This window comes from Vanellus vanellus (genome assembly GCF_965231255.1).
Source record: "Vanellus vanellus genome assembly, chromosome: 10".
Taxonomy (NCBI): domain Eukaryota; kingdom Metazoa; phylum Chordata; class Aves; order Charadriiformes; family Charadriidae; genus Vanellus; species Vanellus vanellus.
The window spans coordinates 16,921,315-16,938,581 of record NC_138915.1 but is presented as its reverse complement, the minus strand read 5'-3'; the positions used below and the strand labels follow the sequence as shown (position 1 = coordinate 16,938,581).

At 36.7% G+C, this 17,267-nt stretch overlaps 1 protein-coding gene across 1 annotated transcript in view; it reads right to left on the bottom strand.

Moving 5' to 3' along the window:
- The window catches only part of KLHL4 (kelch like family member 4), a gene marked incomplete at both ends in the record, with an annotated part of 43,601 nt that extends 28,738 nt beyond the window's left edge, over window positions 1-14,863 (bottom strand). Inside the window, one exon of the mRNA XM_082488283.1 lies at window positions 14,442-14,863. Within this exon, the coding sequence (XP_082344409.1) occupies window positions 14,442-14,863 (422 nt within the window). The remainder of the gene's footprint in view (window positions 1-14,441) is intronic.
- Window positions 14,864-17,267: the final 2,404 nt, after the last annotated feature.

Here is a 17,267-nt window from a genome sequence, read left to right as displayed (position 1 = left end):
TCAGAACAGTAGGTTTTTGAGACAGCAGCTTACAATAATTGCTTATTGAGGAAACCTCTATTCGTGAGGCCACAGCATCTTTTTAAGAGAGAAAGAGAATTGCCTTTACAACCTACAGACAGGCAATTAGGTCTACTTCTGTTTGGTAGTATCAAGTGTGTTTAGGACTACTTCTGATGATATATCTGAAGAAAACCTGTACTCTTGGTGCCATTGCTGACTTGGCATTTATCCTGGCAGATAATAATGATATCTGCTCCAACAAGCCAGGGTCTTTGTCAACATCAGCTCACTGTAATTGAATTGGAATAAAAACATGCAATCTAAATAAAAGTAGTATATGAAATCAAATGAAAAATAAAGAAAGGCTGAAAATCACAAGTGGAGCTGATATGAATTGTGGAAAATATTGCTTATAGTATTATTATGACAGATTTTTTTCCCTGGAGCACCTGTACTATTGACTATTCTAGGCTGGAGGGAAGCAAAATGACATTATAATGTGATCTTACAAAAAATAACAAAGCCTTTTTATCACATGTATCCACTAAAACACATATTAAAACTTTTTCTGGGGTTGCAATATAACAGTAACTAAACGAAGCATGTGATAACATACTATCATAGCTAATCTTCATAGAAAAAAAACAAATTTGTCCTTAGATTTGTTTTCTGCCTCCTGAAGAAGCAATTGATTATTTAGGTTGCTTGCAATCTGTATTGTTTCAATGAAAATATGATAGAAGATATGCCTTAAAACTACTCATCAGGTTGTGTAGTCTCCATCCTTGGAGGTTTTCAAGACCCAACTGGATAAAGCTCAGACCAGTCTGGGTTGATCTCACAGCTGACTCTCTTCTGAGCAGGGATTGGGCTAGAGACCTCCTGAGATCCCTTCCAACTCAAATTATCCTGTGATTTTAGGATCCTATGACTGCTGGTAATTTGAAAAACTGGAAAGATGTAATAATATACTTAATGAGGATTTCAATTGGAGAGTAAAAATTTTTTAAGTAGCTTAATGTAAACACCTATGTGTTACTGTCTAAATGTTTTATGGTTGTCCTGAAAGCATTGATGCCTGTCTATCTGGAAATTATTATGATCTAGATTCTTTTGGGAAGCCGCTCGGTTTCTCATGCAGTTTTCACTTATGACTGTAGAAAACTAGTATTAGTTGTTTAATCTCTGTGCAATATCATAACATATATTCTACTGTGTTCCTCCTGACCATGTTTCTACCAGTGAGATCAAATGAGAGCTAATCAAATGTTTTACAAGTAGGTCAGCCTTTCCTGCTCACCTTTTGCTAGACACTGTCTGCTGAACATCTCTTTATAGAATAAAATTGATGCTTCCTCCAAATTCCATGTGAAATTTGATGTATTAAATTGAACAGACCAAGCTGAAACTATATTTATGTTTCTTCTGGGTCAGGACCCTTTTTGGTGGGGTCTTACCTTTCCATCTTGCCATGAGAGTACAGATAACCTTAATATATTGTAAGTCTTTCCGCCAATAATCTGTATTAGAAATTAGTCTTGCATTTGAGAGAGAGAATTTGGGGTACAGCAAAACTGAAAAGACCTTAGCAACAGTTTATAGAATGGAAAAGTAACAGATGAGGAAGTTAGGAGTCTAGAAATTAGAAATTTCACATTGCAGCTGTGTCATTCTCCAAAATTATTTTAAAATATTGTTATGATTGAAAGCTAGTTATTAGAAAAGGTAAAAATGTGTGGGTTTTACCATCAATTGATTTACAATATGTCACAGCAGTAGCCGATACAAGTGAAATAACAGCCTTTCACTTAATGGCATACGAGGAAAAACAAAGGACATTTTAGGAACTGTAGAGAATTAAAAGAAAATAACTTGTGAAAATTCAAAGATGAGGTATCAACCTGATGTATTGTTCAAAATATATAAGGAAATAATTCCAGATTCTAGATGAAGAATAAAAGCTCAATAGCTTGCTAGTAAACATATCAGAGTTTTATTGCTCCACGGAATGGGCCAAACTCCTTCCAGTTTGAACAACAGCCTTTGTTCTTTTACTAATTGTATTAAGTTCAGGTTCTAATTCACTGTAACACTAAGTGAAAAAGTATAAGGAAACTTTAAATAGCTAACTAGTAACTGAGCTATGTATCGAATGAGGAGGAAAGAGGCACATATGAGCTCTACTGCTTTGTGGCATGCCATGGGAGATTCACACTGAGCAACTTTATTGGCATATTGTAACACCGAGCAACTCTAAATTTCTTTTATAGATGCATTTGGGATCCTTTAAGTGAATTTAAAAAAAACAAATTAAGACAAAAAATCAGTCCTGACTTACAACCTTTTTCCATTCTGTGCTTTTCTCACTGCTTCATTGTGTTCTGACTGAACAGTCTGGCTCCTGCATGATCACAAAGCTGTAACTTCCCAGGAAGCTGTCTGACTGCTTGCAAATTCACTTTGACAAGATATATCAAGAGACTGAGTTGGCCGTAGCACTGGATGATTTTACTAGGTCAAGCATCTCAGACAGACAGAGCAAAAGTCCATCGTAAGCCACTGCACTGGCACATAGAACGGGTGGAGCGGGTGGGGGGATGTAAGTAATGGCACTGGAGGGAACTGGCTTTCCATGTAGTTCTCTGTAAACTAAGTGACCAGCTGGGTGGACTGGAGACAATATCTTCTGTGAATGTCCACTGTGAGAGAGTCATGAAAACCATGACTCAAAACAAGCGCTTGGATCTAAATGTTTTTCACAAAGTATTGTGCTAAAAGATATTTATGTACGTTTGGTTTAAAACTCTTGATACAATTGTAGTTCAGTGTTTACATACGTTTTGAATTACACTGCATGACCCAGAAAAGAAGCACAAAATTCTCCAGTATATTAGAAAAAATAGCGAACTTTCTGCAGAAAGATATAGTTGTGATATCCAAAGTAACTGATGTTTTTCATTACTCCAATTAAATTACTCTGAAGTAAGAATCAGTTTCTACCTCTTTCCTACCTAGCCTAAAAGTATTCTGGTGGTGCTAAGATCCTACTAATCCCTAACCTGCTATCTGTTTCTTTTTCTTACTTTACCCTCTGATGCATAAATAACGGTATGGTTCACAAATAGGCAATACTGGCAAGTTTGGGTTCTACGGTTATTAATGTTTGCTTAGATCAGTATATATCCATGATAAGTGTAATTTCAAACTGTAGAACACCATACTTTTTGTTCAGAGTATATCTTTACTCTCCTCCTAATCAGCAAGTATCTTTTTGGTTTATTCTTTGCATTTTGGATTGAATAAACAAAAGTCAAGTGCTTTAAATGGCACATTATGAGGTGCCTTCAATAGCACATCCCTAGATGGGCTTAATTTTTAGGTTTCTAAAAAATGTTTTCTTAAAAAACCATTTTCTTTTGAGTTTCTTATTTTGTTGAGGAGGGTTCAAACTACAAATCATTGTTAAATTGTAAGTAAAACTTTCAAGGCCTTAGAATTTTAGTACTCAAAATACTGGTGCCTGGCATACCATATGGACCAATAAAAAACCTCCCAAAAGCTGCTTCCTGAGCTTGCAGCACACTCATACAACTAGTTATATATCTATTATGTTACGGCATGTACACATGTCCCCAGAATGTGATTCTGCGTTTATTTGCAGGTCCATCCTGCACAGGGATCACAATTCACACAGCTGAATTCATGAATTGCTTTAATGCAATTTTGACGTACCTCGCTTGGATAGACAGTGAGAGTGAACCCTCTTTGTAGTGGGATCCAAGTGTGCACCAAAAGTGGATAATGGTATACAGTAACAATATGCCACTCCCCAAATTATAAACAAGGTCTCTTAAAAGCGAGACACTGAAATATTGCAAAACTTGAAAGAGTAATTCTTTTTTAATCATTCAAATGTTACGTTTTCTAAATATCTGGAGCTGTTGCTCTCTGAGAAAGAAAAGAAAAGAAAAGGCAGCATACGTTTTCATGCTCCGTGGCACGCTCAGGGTCTGAGCCCTCCTTCCTGCTCAACAGAGAGGCGGGTGTACCTCTGATCACGGCAGACTGCAACTGCCTTCCAGGCTGTCACCTGCCTGGGCACTGAAGAGGCAAAGGGAGAATGCAGAACACGGCGGCAGTAAAGCCTGCACGGAGCAGGTTATACGATACGTTTTGGCAAGTCACATCTGCCCAAGGGTCAAAAGGGTGGGCCAGAAATGGTGTCACCAGAGCTGGTCTTTCTCCTTGCATTTTCACTAGGTGTATGGCAAAGGCAAATCTTTTACTCTAAACAGATGACTATCTAAAATATGAACCCAAATGTATCAAAACTGAAGGTAATGTTTGAACCAATATCCTCAGTCTGGAAACAGAGGTTTTTAATTACTAAGCTTTTGATTTATCACCATGGTCATGGCAGAAATGCAAAGAACTTACTTCCACCAAAGACATAGGACATGACTAAGATAAAATTACAGAAATACTTCTGTCTTCGTGTGTGTGTATCTGCATCTCTATTTCTTCACATTCTGAAGCATTCTGAAATGGTATGACATGGAGACACAGCTTTCCTGAGCATCTGTGCTAAATGAGCACTGTAAAAGAGGTTTCCCTAGCAACGCAAACCATATGTAATAGCTTAAAATAGCTTTTTCTCCAACTCCTAGGGTTTCTTAGTGGTTTGCTCATAATTTTCATTTAAATCAAGGTATATTTGCCCAGTTCAAAAAAAGGTTCTTCATTTTCTCAACTTCTATTAAAATGAACAAGCTTTGAAAATGCTCATTTCTTGCAAGAATGCCTCCCTTCCTCTTGACTTCTAATTTATCAGGTAAACTGAAGCAGAGCAAATGGTGACAGTGGCTGTCCACTTTATCAAATGTATTCTCTAGATGTTTGCTGTTCAAAACATTTTATTGTAAGTATATTGGTGGTCTCTACTGTTTGTTGTAACAGAAAACTTCTAGTTAAAGTAGTAGACTTTCTTTTTTGTGATATTATTATCATGAGATGATAAACTGTGCAACTATATAGTATAATGCATCAGTCATATTGTGCATTCATTCCACTTTGTGGTTTAGTAGCAGTTTTTAGGCAAATTGTGGAGCTTGGAAACACTGATTAGTTCTTTTGTGTCACTGGGAAACAGATATCAAATGCTATGTTTAACATGAGCAAACTGATACCAAGAGGTTAAGTGATTTCTCCGAGTTTATATAAGCAGCAAGCAACAAATCTGAGAGAGAACTCGTGGGTATTGATTTTCAGATCCTAATGCAACTAGTTCATTAAGTCATACATTAAAAAAATTAGAAGCTGGCTGAGAGAGCTTGAATTTGGTTAAATCAAATGTACAGGAAAGATATCTAGACTCTTCTCCAAAGATTTTCAAAATGTACATAGCAAAACCAAAGAAAGAGCCAGGTATCAGACACTGCTTTCTTTTCCAATGAATATGGTAAAATGGGTGATAGCTGAGAAGACACTGAAGAAAACATTTAACCATGTGCTTTTCATGTGCTGTTTCATTTCTAAATAAGGCAGCCTCATGCAACTGTAGAACACAGCGTGAGAATGCAGAACCTATTTCCTGACAAAACATTTTTAAGCTGTAGTATTTAGATACCATACTATATCATATATTTCAAGCTCAAATTAAGTAATGGCGACTAGGTAGGGTGTTCCTTTAAATACTTTTAGTTATCCTTCTCGTTACCTTTGAGCAGCAGACAGACTTTTAGTGAAATATCCTGCTTTATTGTACAGAATGGAAACAGTTTCTAGAATGAAGGATGTTTTATGCCAATAATTTTTGGATGGGCAGAATCCTTGGAAAGAGCCAGGCTCAAAGGTCTTGTTCTATCTCAAATTGAGCTTTGACTATTAAGCATTTGCTTGGAAAAGGAGGGAAGGGGGTGGACTGGGAGAAGATTTGTTGTCAGAGCTGTGGGGGAAGTTCTCTTGCCAGTGTATCTGATGACAGAGTCACTGAGGTAGAGTCTGATTTCACAGAGGAGGAAATTTTGTTCTAGCTTTGGTTTAGAGATTATTTTTAAAGTTTATTTCCTACACTTACCTTAAGCTCTTTCTGTGAAACTCGACAGCACATCAGCTTCGTTTTTCTATTTGTTTAGCCTGCATACCTACAGGTATACCATACACAAGCCATATTCTTTATTTTATCACCTGATATAGCTGTTATCTAAATATAGTATCATTATTTTATTCCAGCAGAATGAAAGGAGCTAAACCAAATCGGTGTATATTGGACTAAGTTAGCTGTTTGACTATAACAAACAAATTTATTTCTTTAAATGGGAAGGATTTTAGTAACGTTCCTTATTACAGTATTTCAAATAGTTCAAGGTAAAAAATTCAGCCACAAAACAACGGTGAAAATGAATTTTTCGTTTCTTTCAGAATGATGTCTAGTTATAACTTTCAAATCAGGCAAACTCTCTCCCCCTTTTCCAAGGATGCTTCAACAACCATACAATTTCCTGTTGATTTTACAATTGCATATGCTTGGTATGTCTGTAAAAACTGCTCTGCATTGGTTGCATGTGTTTAGACATCTCCTTAACTTTTTCTGGAGACATTAAGAAGTGATTTTAAGAACAGTAATAACTCTTTAAAAAGTAATTTAACAGCTGTCTTTGCTGGGAGCAAGCTGTATGGAGTAGAAATGAGAAGATGATTGAATCATAAGGAAATTGTTTTGAAATGAATAGAATTGTCCTAATTTCTTAAATTACTATTAAACGGTATTTTTTCCCTTGCCTATAGTAATTCATCTTTGAAAGCATGCATGTTAAATGTAAGCCTGTAAATTATTGTGTGGGTTTTTTGTAAGTCATATTATTTCTCATTGTACCCTTCTTGGTTAGGTGGGGTTAGACTTGATGACATCCAGAGGTCTTTTTCAGCTTAAATTATTCTATGATTCTGTCTATGTAGCTTTTTAAAAAAAAAAAAGTCTTTTGAATAAATATCCACTCTTTCCACAGGCTATTTATAAAATTAATTTGAAAATTCAAACTTCCCTTATTCTTTAATAACTGTATCAACCCACTTTAATTTCACATAATTTTTGGCTTTTCAAGTTCCTCATAAGATGTCATAATAGAAGGAGAAAGTAGGAATAAAATCTGCTGAGGATGTCCTGAGACACATTGATTCTAATTTCTGTTCCAAGAGCTCTTGTATGAGGCAACAGCATTTGTTTAGTCAGAACAACTTCACTAGGCAATTGTGAATTATCAACTTCTGGGAAAAAGGTAATTGTCCTCTTAGATTTTAATCCTGCATCAGATGCCACTTTCTATAACTACACAAATTTTCTACACTTAGCAAACAGTGGATATCAAAGACAATTTTCCCAGCATCTCTCACCTATCTTTTTTTCATCCAGTTGTGAGCAAATTCCAGTAAAACGCTATTAAAATTCAGCTTAATGTCACTAATTATCTCATATGCTAAATGTGCCTTTGTTCATAAGTAAAACTAATCTCTGGCACCAGCAGATGCAGCATCTCAGTCATGTCAATGAGGTGTTCACCAACAATCACTGCATAGAAAGTCCCCTGCTGCAAACCGCTCTTCCACCAGGCTAAAGCATTGAAAGGCCACACGAGCTTTTCAAGCATCAATTCTGAGAGAAGATCAGCTACAATGTCTTAAATAACCCATTTCAAAGGTCTCCAGTTTCAAATTAATATTTCCACCTTTAGTTAAAGGTCATCTTTAGAAGACAATTGGGGTTTGCTTGTCCCTGATGTAGTAATGAAGCATTTTGGCTATCCATAGTAGACTGGCATAAAATCATCTTTTTAAAAAACACTGCTGAACATATATGAAGTTGTTATAAGTATTAAAGAAACAGCAAAATTCTCCACAAGACGGAAATGTAATTTCTTTTCCAAGCTCTTACTTCTTGCCAAATTCTGCAGTGTAAAAGTAATGTAATTATTCTTTCTAAGTACCTAAAATACAAGAGAAGACTAACAGTCAGCAAGAATAACATGTCAAAATAAAGTGAAGTCCTTCATTAGTAGGTTGTAGTAGGCATTATAAAGAACAGAAAAGAAGTAGTTGTCATTTACATCTTGGACAAGAGAATATTCTTTGACGCTGCCTCATGTGAGATAGTACCAAGTTCAACCTGTAGTTGTTCAACCTGAAGTACTGTTTGGAGTAAGCCAGTAAGGAATGGGTGTGAAACTGGTTTGAAATCATACTTTTAAAGTAGTCATCAATGATTCACTGATAAATAGGAAGCTAATTCTAACTGGGTTCCTAAGGAACTTCCCACTCAAATTCCACCATGACTTTTCATAAATTTTCCAAATTATTTGGAGGGAGGAGGAAATAAAGAGAAAGCTTTGGTAGAAACTTTATTACAATTGAAGATCATGCCAAGCTGAGAAGAGCTGCAAGTATATTGGAGCATAGGATCAGAACTGAATATTAAATCAGTAACTCAGAGATGATAAATAGGATCAGAACTGAACATTAACTCAGCAAATTGGAGAAATCTGATAAATATAAGTTGGAATTTATTTGTTCAAAGTACTATATTTAGGAATAAATAACTGAAAAAATGTACAGATGGCTAGGGAACAGGTCAGGGTCAGGAGGCTCACATGAATCACAAGCCAGGTATGAGCAATAGCACCACGTTATTGACAACAAAAACCATGGAGCAGGATATTCAAAGAGTTTTTAGTCAGAATGACATGTAAGTAATCCTGCCCTCTACCTTGTAATTGTCAGGCTTTAACCAGAACGTATCCAGATCTGACCACAGTACTGCAAGTACAGACAGACGTGCTGGAGAAAGTCGGGAGAGACATGAAAATCATCATAGTTGTCTAGCATAGGACTTCTGAAAAAAAGATTGCAAGAATTGTAACTCTTTAGACTTATAGCAATTTTCAAATACATAAATGAATGATGTAAAGAAGAATAGTGTGGGAATAAGGAGAAAAGGGGATCAATATGCTATCTATATCCATGGGGGAAAGATCAAGGAAATAATTAGCTTAAGTTGTACTACAGATAACCAAGGAAGCACTTAAATATAGTTGATCCAACTGTGTCATGGGATTGACATGCCACCTGACGAGATGTCCAGTATTCTTTATTATGTTTGCAAACCTTTTCTTTGTTGAAGTTAAGATTTTGAAAGCTTTTTTTTTTTCTTTTTCAAAATGTTGGAAGTTTGGTGAAAGTTAAATTGGAGAAGTTATGTTTTCATTTAAAGATAAAGGCTACTGCTGTGTGAAATTAGGAATAATAATTTCTAAACTTTTGCCTTAGGCATCAGAGATGGTTCGCAAAACTGAATTCTTACTCATGAGGGGAAAATATTGTCATGATGTACTACTCTGAATGCAATGCTTTATCAGCTCTGCAAAGGATACGTCATAGTCCTTCCATTGACTAGATGCATCATCATTCATTATCAGTCATTCTCGTGAATCAGTGCTTATTTACTCTGCTTATTTGGATCATGATTTTTCGGGTACCCAAAACTGTAGTCTTAATGCAAAAAGCCCTCTTAATCTGGTCTGGCCAGTGTTCTCATAGAATAATTCATATGCTCCATTTTCACCAGGAAAATTATCACCTGTTTTCTTTTTTGGAAATGATCTTTTGTATTGAAAAATTAAGCAGACATCATTTCAGTGAGTATCTGTTACAAACCTCAGAGGTCATGATGAATGTGCAGTGTAATGGCTTTCCCCAAAAAAGGTGCTCAGCAGAAGGAAACATGACAGCATGTGTCCTTGATCTGTGCCACATTAGCTAACCAAAAAAATGGCATCAGATGTGCAAGAAACTGGGGTTCGGCACTGCACACTGATTTATTCATTTCCACCTGTTCAATATGTTCTGGGATAGTGCAACGATTAAAGGGGTATTATTTTCCTTGTGGTACTTTTATTGCAACAATTAAAGGGGTATGTTTTCCTTGTGGTACTTTTATTTCACACTGGAATATGAGCTAAAGCTATTATCTGCTACTGGAAATAAAAATAGAACTCCAGGGAAAACCCTCATATAAGGGATAATATCCGAAATACTCCCGTATATGTACGTGTGTATATATGTATATGTCAGAAACAGTAAGGGAAATGGTTTGTTAGTGACTTCTATATGGCTGACAACCAAAAAAAAAGACTATTAGACGAGTTTACATTTCTTAGGAGGAACTAGCAAAATAACTGAGCATCATAAATAGTCACAACAGAATATGCATTGCTTCAATTAAAAGGATAATCCCAAATATCTGTTTACATGTACATCAGTACCAACTGCTTGGATTATGATATCAAAAGATTCTATTAAAATTAATTAGAACTATATTTTGCCTCATATGGGAAACTAGAAAGCATGTATCTTTATCAAAACCAGGGTTTGTCAACCAAACTAGGGTTTGTCAGCAATTTTTCAGCCACATAATTAGAAAAAATGCATAAGAGAAAAATGATGAATGGATGCTACATTCATTATTGAAATCTAACTGCCTTTGGGCAACTAGGAAGAGAGGTACACACATCCTTTACCAGCACCCATGACCTTCAACAGTATACATATAGAATCATAATGTATCTCCCAGCAAGCATGCATAAATTGCTGTTGCAATGTAGCATAATGTTAATAAACACTAGGCATAGTGCTTATATTGAAAGGTCAATATAGTTATGTCTGTGAGTCCAAACGTTATCAAGGGAAGCAATCAAGGTAATTCAATATCATGGATTCTTCTTATTAGGAGGTATCAGTGCTTTTTCAGTTTGTGTGCGCACAAGTGTGTGGTCGTGTGTTGCACACAAGCAAAGTTTTTGTCAACCATCAAACAAAACATAGCAATCAAATCCTCAGAGTTTTTGCTTGCTTCTCTGGACCACTGCCAGATCACTTTCTTTGAAAGAAGTGCAACTGCTTTAAGGTGTCCCTGATGGAGGAGCCTGAACCTTGACAGGTTCCAGACAGCCAGAGGAGATCAGAGATGATCATCAACTAGCTGTGCACAAAAATCCCCAACCATGCCTTCTGAAACAGAAGCAATTCACAGTTTATTTACCATGCACTGTTTCAGAGCTCGCTTAGGCTCCTACTTACTTTAATCCAAACCTAAAACCTTTGCAGGCTTTTGTTCATCATTTGCATGGCCATATTCTGTGGGTTTAGCCTTATGACCATCCTGGCAATACCATACTATTTTATAGTGGGAAATACACTCTACAAATAAACAAAATAATCTGGTATCTATTCAGGGTTTAGCTAGTTTCTCTGTTTTTCAACTGTGAATAGGTTCCAGCCCTCATTCAAGGAGCAGATCGGGAGAATCAGACTAGGTCAATGAAATGTTTATCTTCCACTGTTAGGCTTTTTTCAAAACTATAGATGCAACTTCCATAAGGATCTTATAACAGGTCAGGACTTGTTGTTTTAGATGCTTCTAGAAGACTGCTTGATACCTTTTGAGTATGTTCCCTTAGCAATGCTGGATTAAACAGTCCCCAGGCGCGCCTGGAGGCTTCACTTGACCTTATGCCAATAAGCAATTTATTGACCTGTTATGCACCCGGCATTTATTGGTTGGTCACAACTGGTTACTGTTACTCTAAGACTAATGAGTTTTGGTCACTTAAGCTGTCATTTACCTTGTCTGTCATTTGCCATGGGATGTCGTTCAGGACCAAGCCTGTATGTCAGAAGGGGTTCTTTAGGTGCTATTTAATTGGGGTACAGGAGTGCCAAAAAAGATTGAAGAAAGCAGAAATAAGTGTATTGATGATAGTCTATTAAAAATGAAACTACTGTTTGGAGCTTTCTTATTTAGCTTTCCTTCTCAGCAAAGAAACTGTACTTCGTCAAACCCGAGGGTGCAATGTTTGTATCACTGAAAGCGTTAAGCCCTAAGGTTTCTAGAGAAAGGCGTCTCCAGTTTTTCTGAAGAAATTGAACATGTTGTTTTCACGTTTCCAAAGCTTTTTGGTAGGGAAGCTTTAAGCTGCTGGTAGAAATTGCTTTCATAGTCTGCTCAAGATTGAAGTATTCGCCTGATTTTCTAGTCTTTTCTATTTTCAATGTCCACATGATATGTAGCGGTGTCCTGCTTCAGAGTCCAGCTAAAAACGGGCAAAGTCATTGGATTAGAGACAACCACTCTGAAGATAGAATTCCTCTTATGGAATGAAAGGCAAATTTGCATGAGATTTTCTTTGGTGTCCTTAGGTGTGAAAGCGAAAGAGCATATGGCTGCAATGATTGTATAGTTCATTATGCAGTGGCTTTAATCGTGTAAAAAGATGGAGGCAGGGTATCCTGCAAGTGCCTGATTTTTCAGATGTGTTAATTACTAGCAGATCCCATTGCTTACATTTGATTATGACTATTTGGAACTTCTAAAGAAAAAGGAGGCCCAAAATGATTTAAAAGGGTGCTTTCAAAGGTATAAGATGAGGCATTGTTCTGAAGAGATGAAAATACATCCAGCAACTAGATACAGATAGATATAGATATAAGGCTGCTTTATTTCTTCTTCTCAGTATTTCATTTCTACCCAATCAATTAGCATATTAATTCGTGTGTAGCCTGTGCTGAATGCTATAGGGTAAGAGAACAATGATTTACTTAATGATTTCTGTTGGTACATATTTAAGAAAGTGGACCTATGTTAAGGCATCTTTAATGATCTATTTTATTTCCTTGGAATAAAATTTTCATTATAGTGAAACTCATAGTCATGAATCACTTTCTGAACAATTGCTTTCAAATTCACCCTTTTAAAATGTAGTTAAGGTAGGTTTTAACCTACAAGGTGCATAAAAAGTTTTAGTGATAACTTTACAGAAAATACACTTATTTGAATATAACAATACTTTATAAGATAGATACATTCCCAAAACTTTTCTAAAAGCTGAAAATTTAAACAGCTCAGGAGCACTTAAATTTGTATGAATAGGAAGGCACAAAACTTCATGAGGTCTTAGCAGAAATTTTATATATAGGTGGAGAAAATATCACGTCTTATTTTAGGAGACAGTGTCTTACTACCTTCCAAATTGAATTCATTATGCTTTTTTTTTACCTTCTTCTTCACCTGATATAGAATCTTATTTTGATCATTCAGTGTTCCTTATTTTTCTTCAAATTAAGTTGACTTTCTCTCTAAGGTATGCCTAATTATTTTTTTTCAGGAAATTTATACTGTCGTTGGAAACAAGTTATACTAAGAGTATGCTTCTTAGACATTACAAGCTAGTACACTAGTAAACATACAGAACTACCACTTTCCTACCTCACTGATTTTATTTGGTAATGATTTTATGTAGTACATATTGACCACCAGTACTGTTTTCAAAATGACATTTTGGAATGCCTTTTTTTTCTGTCCAGTCTGCAGATGTTCCCTATACAGATGTACAACTTGAAAAATAATAACTGCTAAAAATACACAAACTGTCCACTTTGATTTTACGGAGAGAAACTATAACTTTCAAGTAAGATAGATTTATATTCAAATACAATGAAAGTATTATTAATTATTATATTATTAATTATTCCCAAAGACTGATGGCAATCTCATCAAATGGTGCAAATAATCACATTATAAATGCATAATTTGAGTCCAAGGTGGGGTAAACATGGGGAAAAATTGTTGCTGTATAAGCTAATAATACTGACATCAATTTGGAAAAAAAAATCATAAATTAAAGGGCATGATTAATCAAATAACCTGTATTAATATTTTCTTCTTTGTATTAACATCTTAAAAATAGCACTTCCTTTGTGCTTACGCCTTTAAGGTCTCAGCTGTAATGTTTTTTCACCTGACCTTGCAAAAATTATGTGTCTCTTAGAATACTAAACAAGCTGTGAAAGTAACATGATTTGAAATAAACCTTTAAAAAAGGCAAGTAATGATGCTTCCTTTCGACTTAGTTCAAGGTTAATTATACTTGTCAAGAAGGTAGTAAAAAAGAAAGCAGTGAGAAATTTGACGGCAACCACACAGACTGTGCACCTCCAGCAGTTCCATTTGTCAAAGTTGCACCCATTGATAAAGTCAGAATGAGGACAATATTTCAGAAGGCTTAGTTTTTCGTTGAACTTCAGCATAATAGAGCAAGGCAAAAAAAAACAATATGCTGTAAACTGTAATAGAGAAAATCTGACAAACGGGCAGATTTTATTTTTATGGAATAGTTATGAAATTATGTACCTTAAGCAAAGATCAAAATTTCTCGACAGTGTTCCTGTTCATTTTTTTAATGTGAATGTGTTCCTATTCATTTGAGTGTGGGTGTGCACATATACAAAGTGAGGCTAATGCAGTAAGGAACTCTGGTTAAAAACAAAGACAGTTTCAGGGAATAACTTGGATAGAAGTATGACTTTCTAAGTGCAGACTTTAAAACTCCTACCTCTCTGTAGATTCATCTGAATTTTCTTCTGTGATCATCTGCAACTCCTGTGTGGCTTTACTTGAATCTTCTTTGCCACAGTTTTCCTCTGTGCTTGTTTTGGGAATATCCTCATTTGATCGAAGCTGTTCTATGAGATTTTGTTGATGCCAGGTCTGAATAGATCGGTGGTGCACTGGCGTTGGACCTGGCACAGGTGCCAGTATATTGTGGTGGACAGGACTGCTGTTTTTCTTCAGCCCACTTCTGTCCCGAGAATGGTTCTTCAACCTGTTCTGAACCGGTGTCCCTCTGTGCTCATATCCTTCCTGCTGATGGCAGCCCCCCGTGCCTGTGGAGCCTTGCGAGGGGTGACTGAACCACCTCCAGCGGAGCCTCAGGATCTGCTTCACATCAAACTCTTTCTTTCCAGATACTGACATTTTTTTCAGGAAAAAAAAAAAAAAAAGACAAAAGCCTATTCTTTTCGAAAGGAAATGGATTCTTTGTTATCTCTTGTGTTTCAACTCCTCTTCTTAAGAAAAGACAACAAAAGAACAAATACCGGTAGCTCTCTCCCTCTCTCTTCTGATTAATATACTGCAAGCTCTTCAAGCCGATGCTAAGCTGCTGCTAACTGTATAGGTGGGAATCCATACTGACAGGATGATGAGGTCAGACCTTAAACAAGTAAATCAGCTTAGCACAGGAAAGCAGCAACCATAACACTACCCAGCTGCTAGGCTTACACACTCACAGCACTATAGCACAGCTCTCTAATATATAACCTAGCCTCACATGATCCTGAGGGATCTGAAGCTGCAATTTAAGATGCAGGAAAGCACATACAAATAAAGTGACAAGACTTTTCTATCTCACGAGGTTTTCCAGCAAGCCTGCTAATAAGCAATGCTGCATTTCACGGGAGATTTATAGAGAATTCTTTTATTGTTTCCTTACGCGGATTTTTGGTAACGATTCACTGTGAAACTATCATGTGTTTCCTTAAGGGGTTTGCATTTGTTTATCTTGCTGTATAAAATTCCTACAAATGGCCTCAGTGTGGTAGCACTTACCTAAAGAAAAGAGGCAGCATTTGAATATGTTTTGCAGAACTGCACATATTTTCTCACCAACAGATAGATTTCTCGATATAATTGCATGGGTATGAGAACAGAGGGAGGGAGGTCATGAAAATCGGAGATGTGCTCCCTGAATGACTGTATCTGTGGAAAACACGCTGTTTCCTGGCTGAGTGCCTGTGTAAACACCCTTTGCCATCCTGCTCTTAGTTTCTCACGGATGGTGAAACGAGTGTGATTTTTTAAGAAAACACCTTTCTTTTGATAGTGTGCACTGCGACGTTTTCAGCAAATTTAATAGATTATATATATTCATTCCCATCCATTCCTTAATAGGCAGGGCTGTGAGAACTGTTCCCTGAGTGTTTTGAAATAATGTGCACAGAATGTTTCACATGCAAATTGAAAATAATTAAATGGAATGGATTTTTTTTCTTATGTTATATTCTCTTCAGTTTGCTACTGATGATCTATACAACTGTAAGCAGTGTGCAGAAATAAAAAAAAAAAAAAAAACAAACCTGTAATACAGTCAGTAACACAGGATTCAGAACTAAAGGAGGGTATCCCTCTCCAACACATCTTAAAGCTCCTCTTCAGACCTTCCCATGTTAAATTCCTTTTTCTCTGTCTGCGTTGTGATTTTTTTCTTCTTTTTTTCTAAACTCTGCTGATGAGACGTTGAAGCTTCAAACACTAAAACCTGCTTTCTTTTCTTTTTTGGCTGCATATAATGCAAACAGAGAAATGTGAAGTAGAGGTTTGAAAAGAAAAAGCAAAATGAGAGGATAGTACTAAGGAATCATCAGCCTTTATGCTAGGTTGTCAAGCTTGTGTCCTATTCATGGTATTCAAGCAAATGATATGCAGTATCACGGACTGGATGCATGTGAGATCGATTACAGGACAAGTGTAGAACAGTAAAGTAGTTGAAGGATATTATCCTTCCCTCTAGGGGTAGGGGTCGGATATTATCCTATACCTCTATACACAGAGGGAAAGAAAAGACTATGTACAGAAGAAAACCTATGAGAAACAGTAGGCCATCAAAGGCAGAAAGGAAGAAGCTGAGAAAAGGATATTTGACAGCATCTTTGTTGCTATATAGAATATTGAGGTTGAGCTATTGCAGTAAAATCATAGAATCATAGAATGGTTTAGGTTGGAAAGGACCTTGAAGATCATCGAGTTCCAACCCCCCTGCCATAGGCAGGGACACCTCCCACTAGACCAGGTTGCCCAAGGTCACATCCAGCCTGGCCTTGAACACCTCCAGGGATGGGGCCTCAACAACCTCTCTGGGCAACCTGTGCCAGTGCCTCACCACCCTCAAAGTGAAAAACTTCTTCCTAATGTTCAATCTGAACCTGCCCTCTTCCAGTTTAAAGCCATTCCCCCTCATCCTATCGCTACATGCCCGAGTAACAAGTCCCTCCCCAGCTCTCCTGTAGGCCCCCTTTAGGGACTGGAAGGCTGCAATAAGATCTCCCAATTTTGATAGCAGGGTAAGTGTCTACGACAGACAGAACAAGAAAAATTTTGTTGCAGAAAAGAATCCTTTCTTATATGAAAAAATCAACTATTTGTGGTAGTTAAAATACAAGCCCCAGCAAGCCTTACTGCAGTGCTTTGGCTAATTGCTCCCATCACTGACCCCAGTCTTCTGCTTTGGGTTACTGTTCTCACAGCAGTTGTCAGAACTCACATGTGCCTCGGCTGCTTCAGTTAAAAGTCATGACTGAACATCCAACAAAGGCTGGCTTAC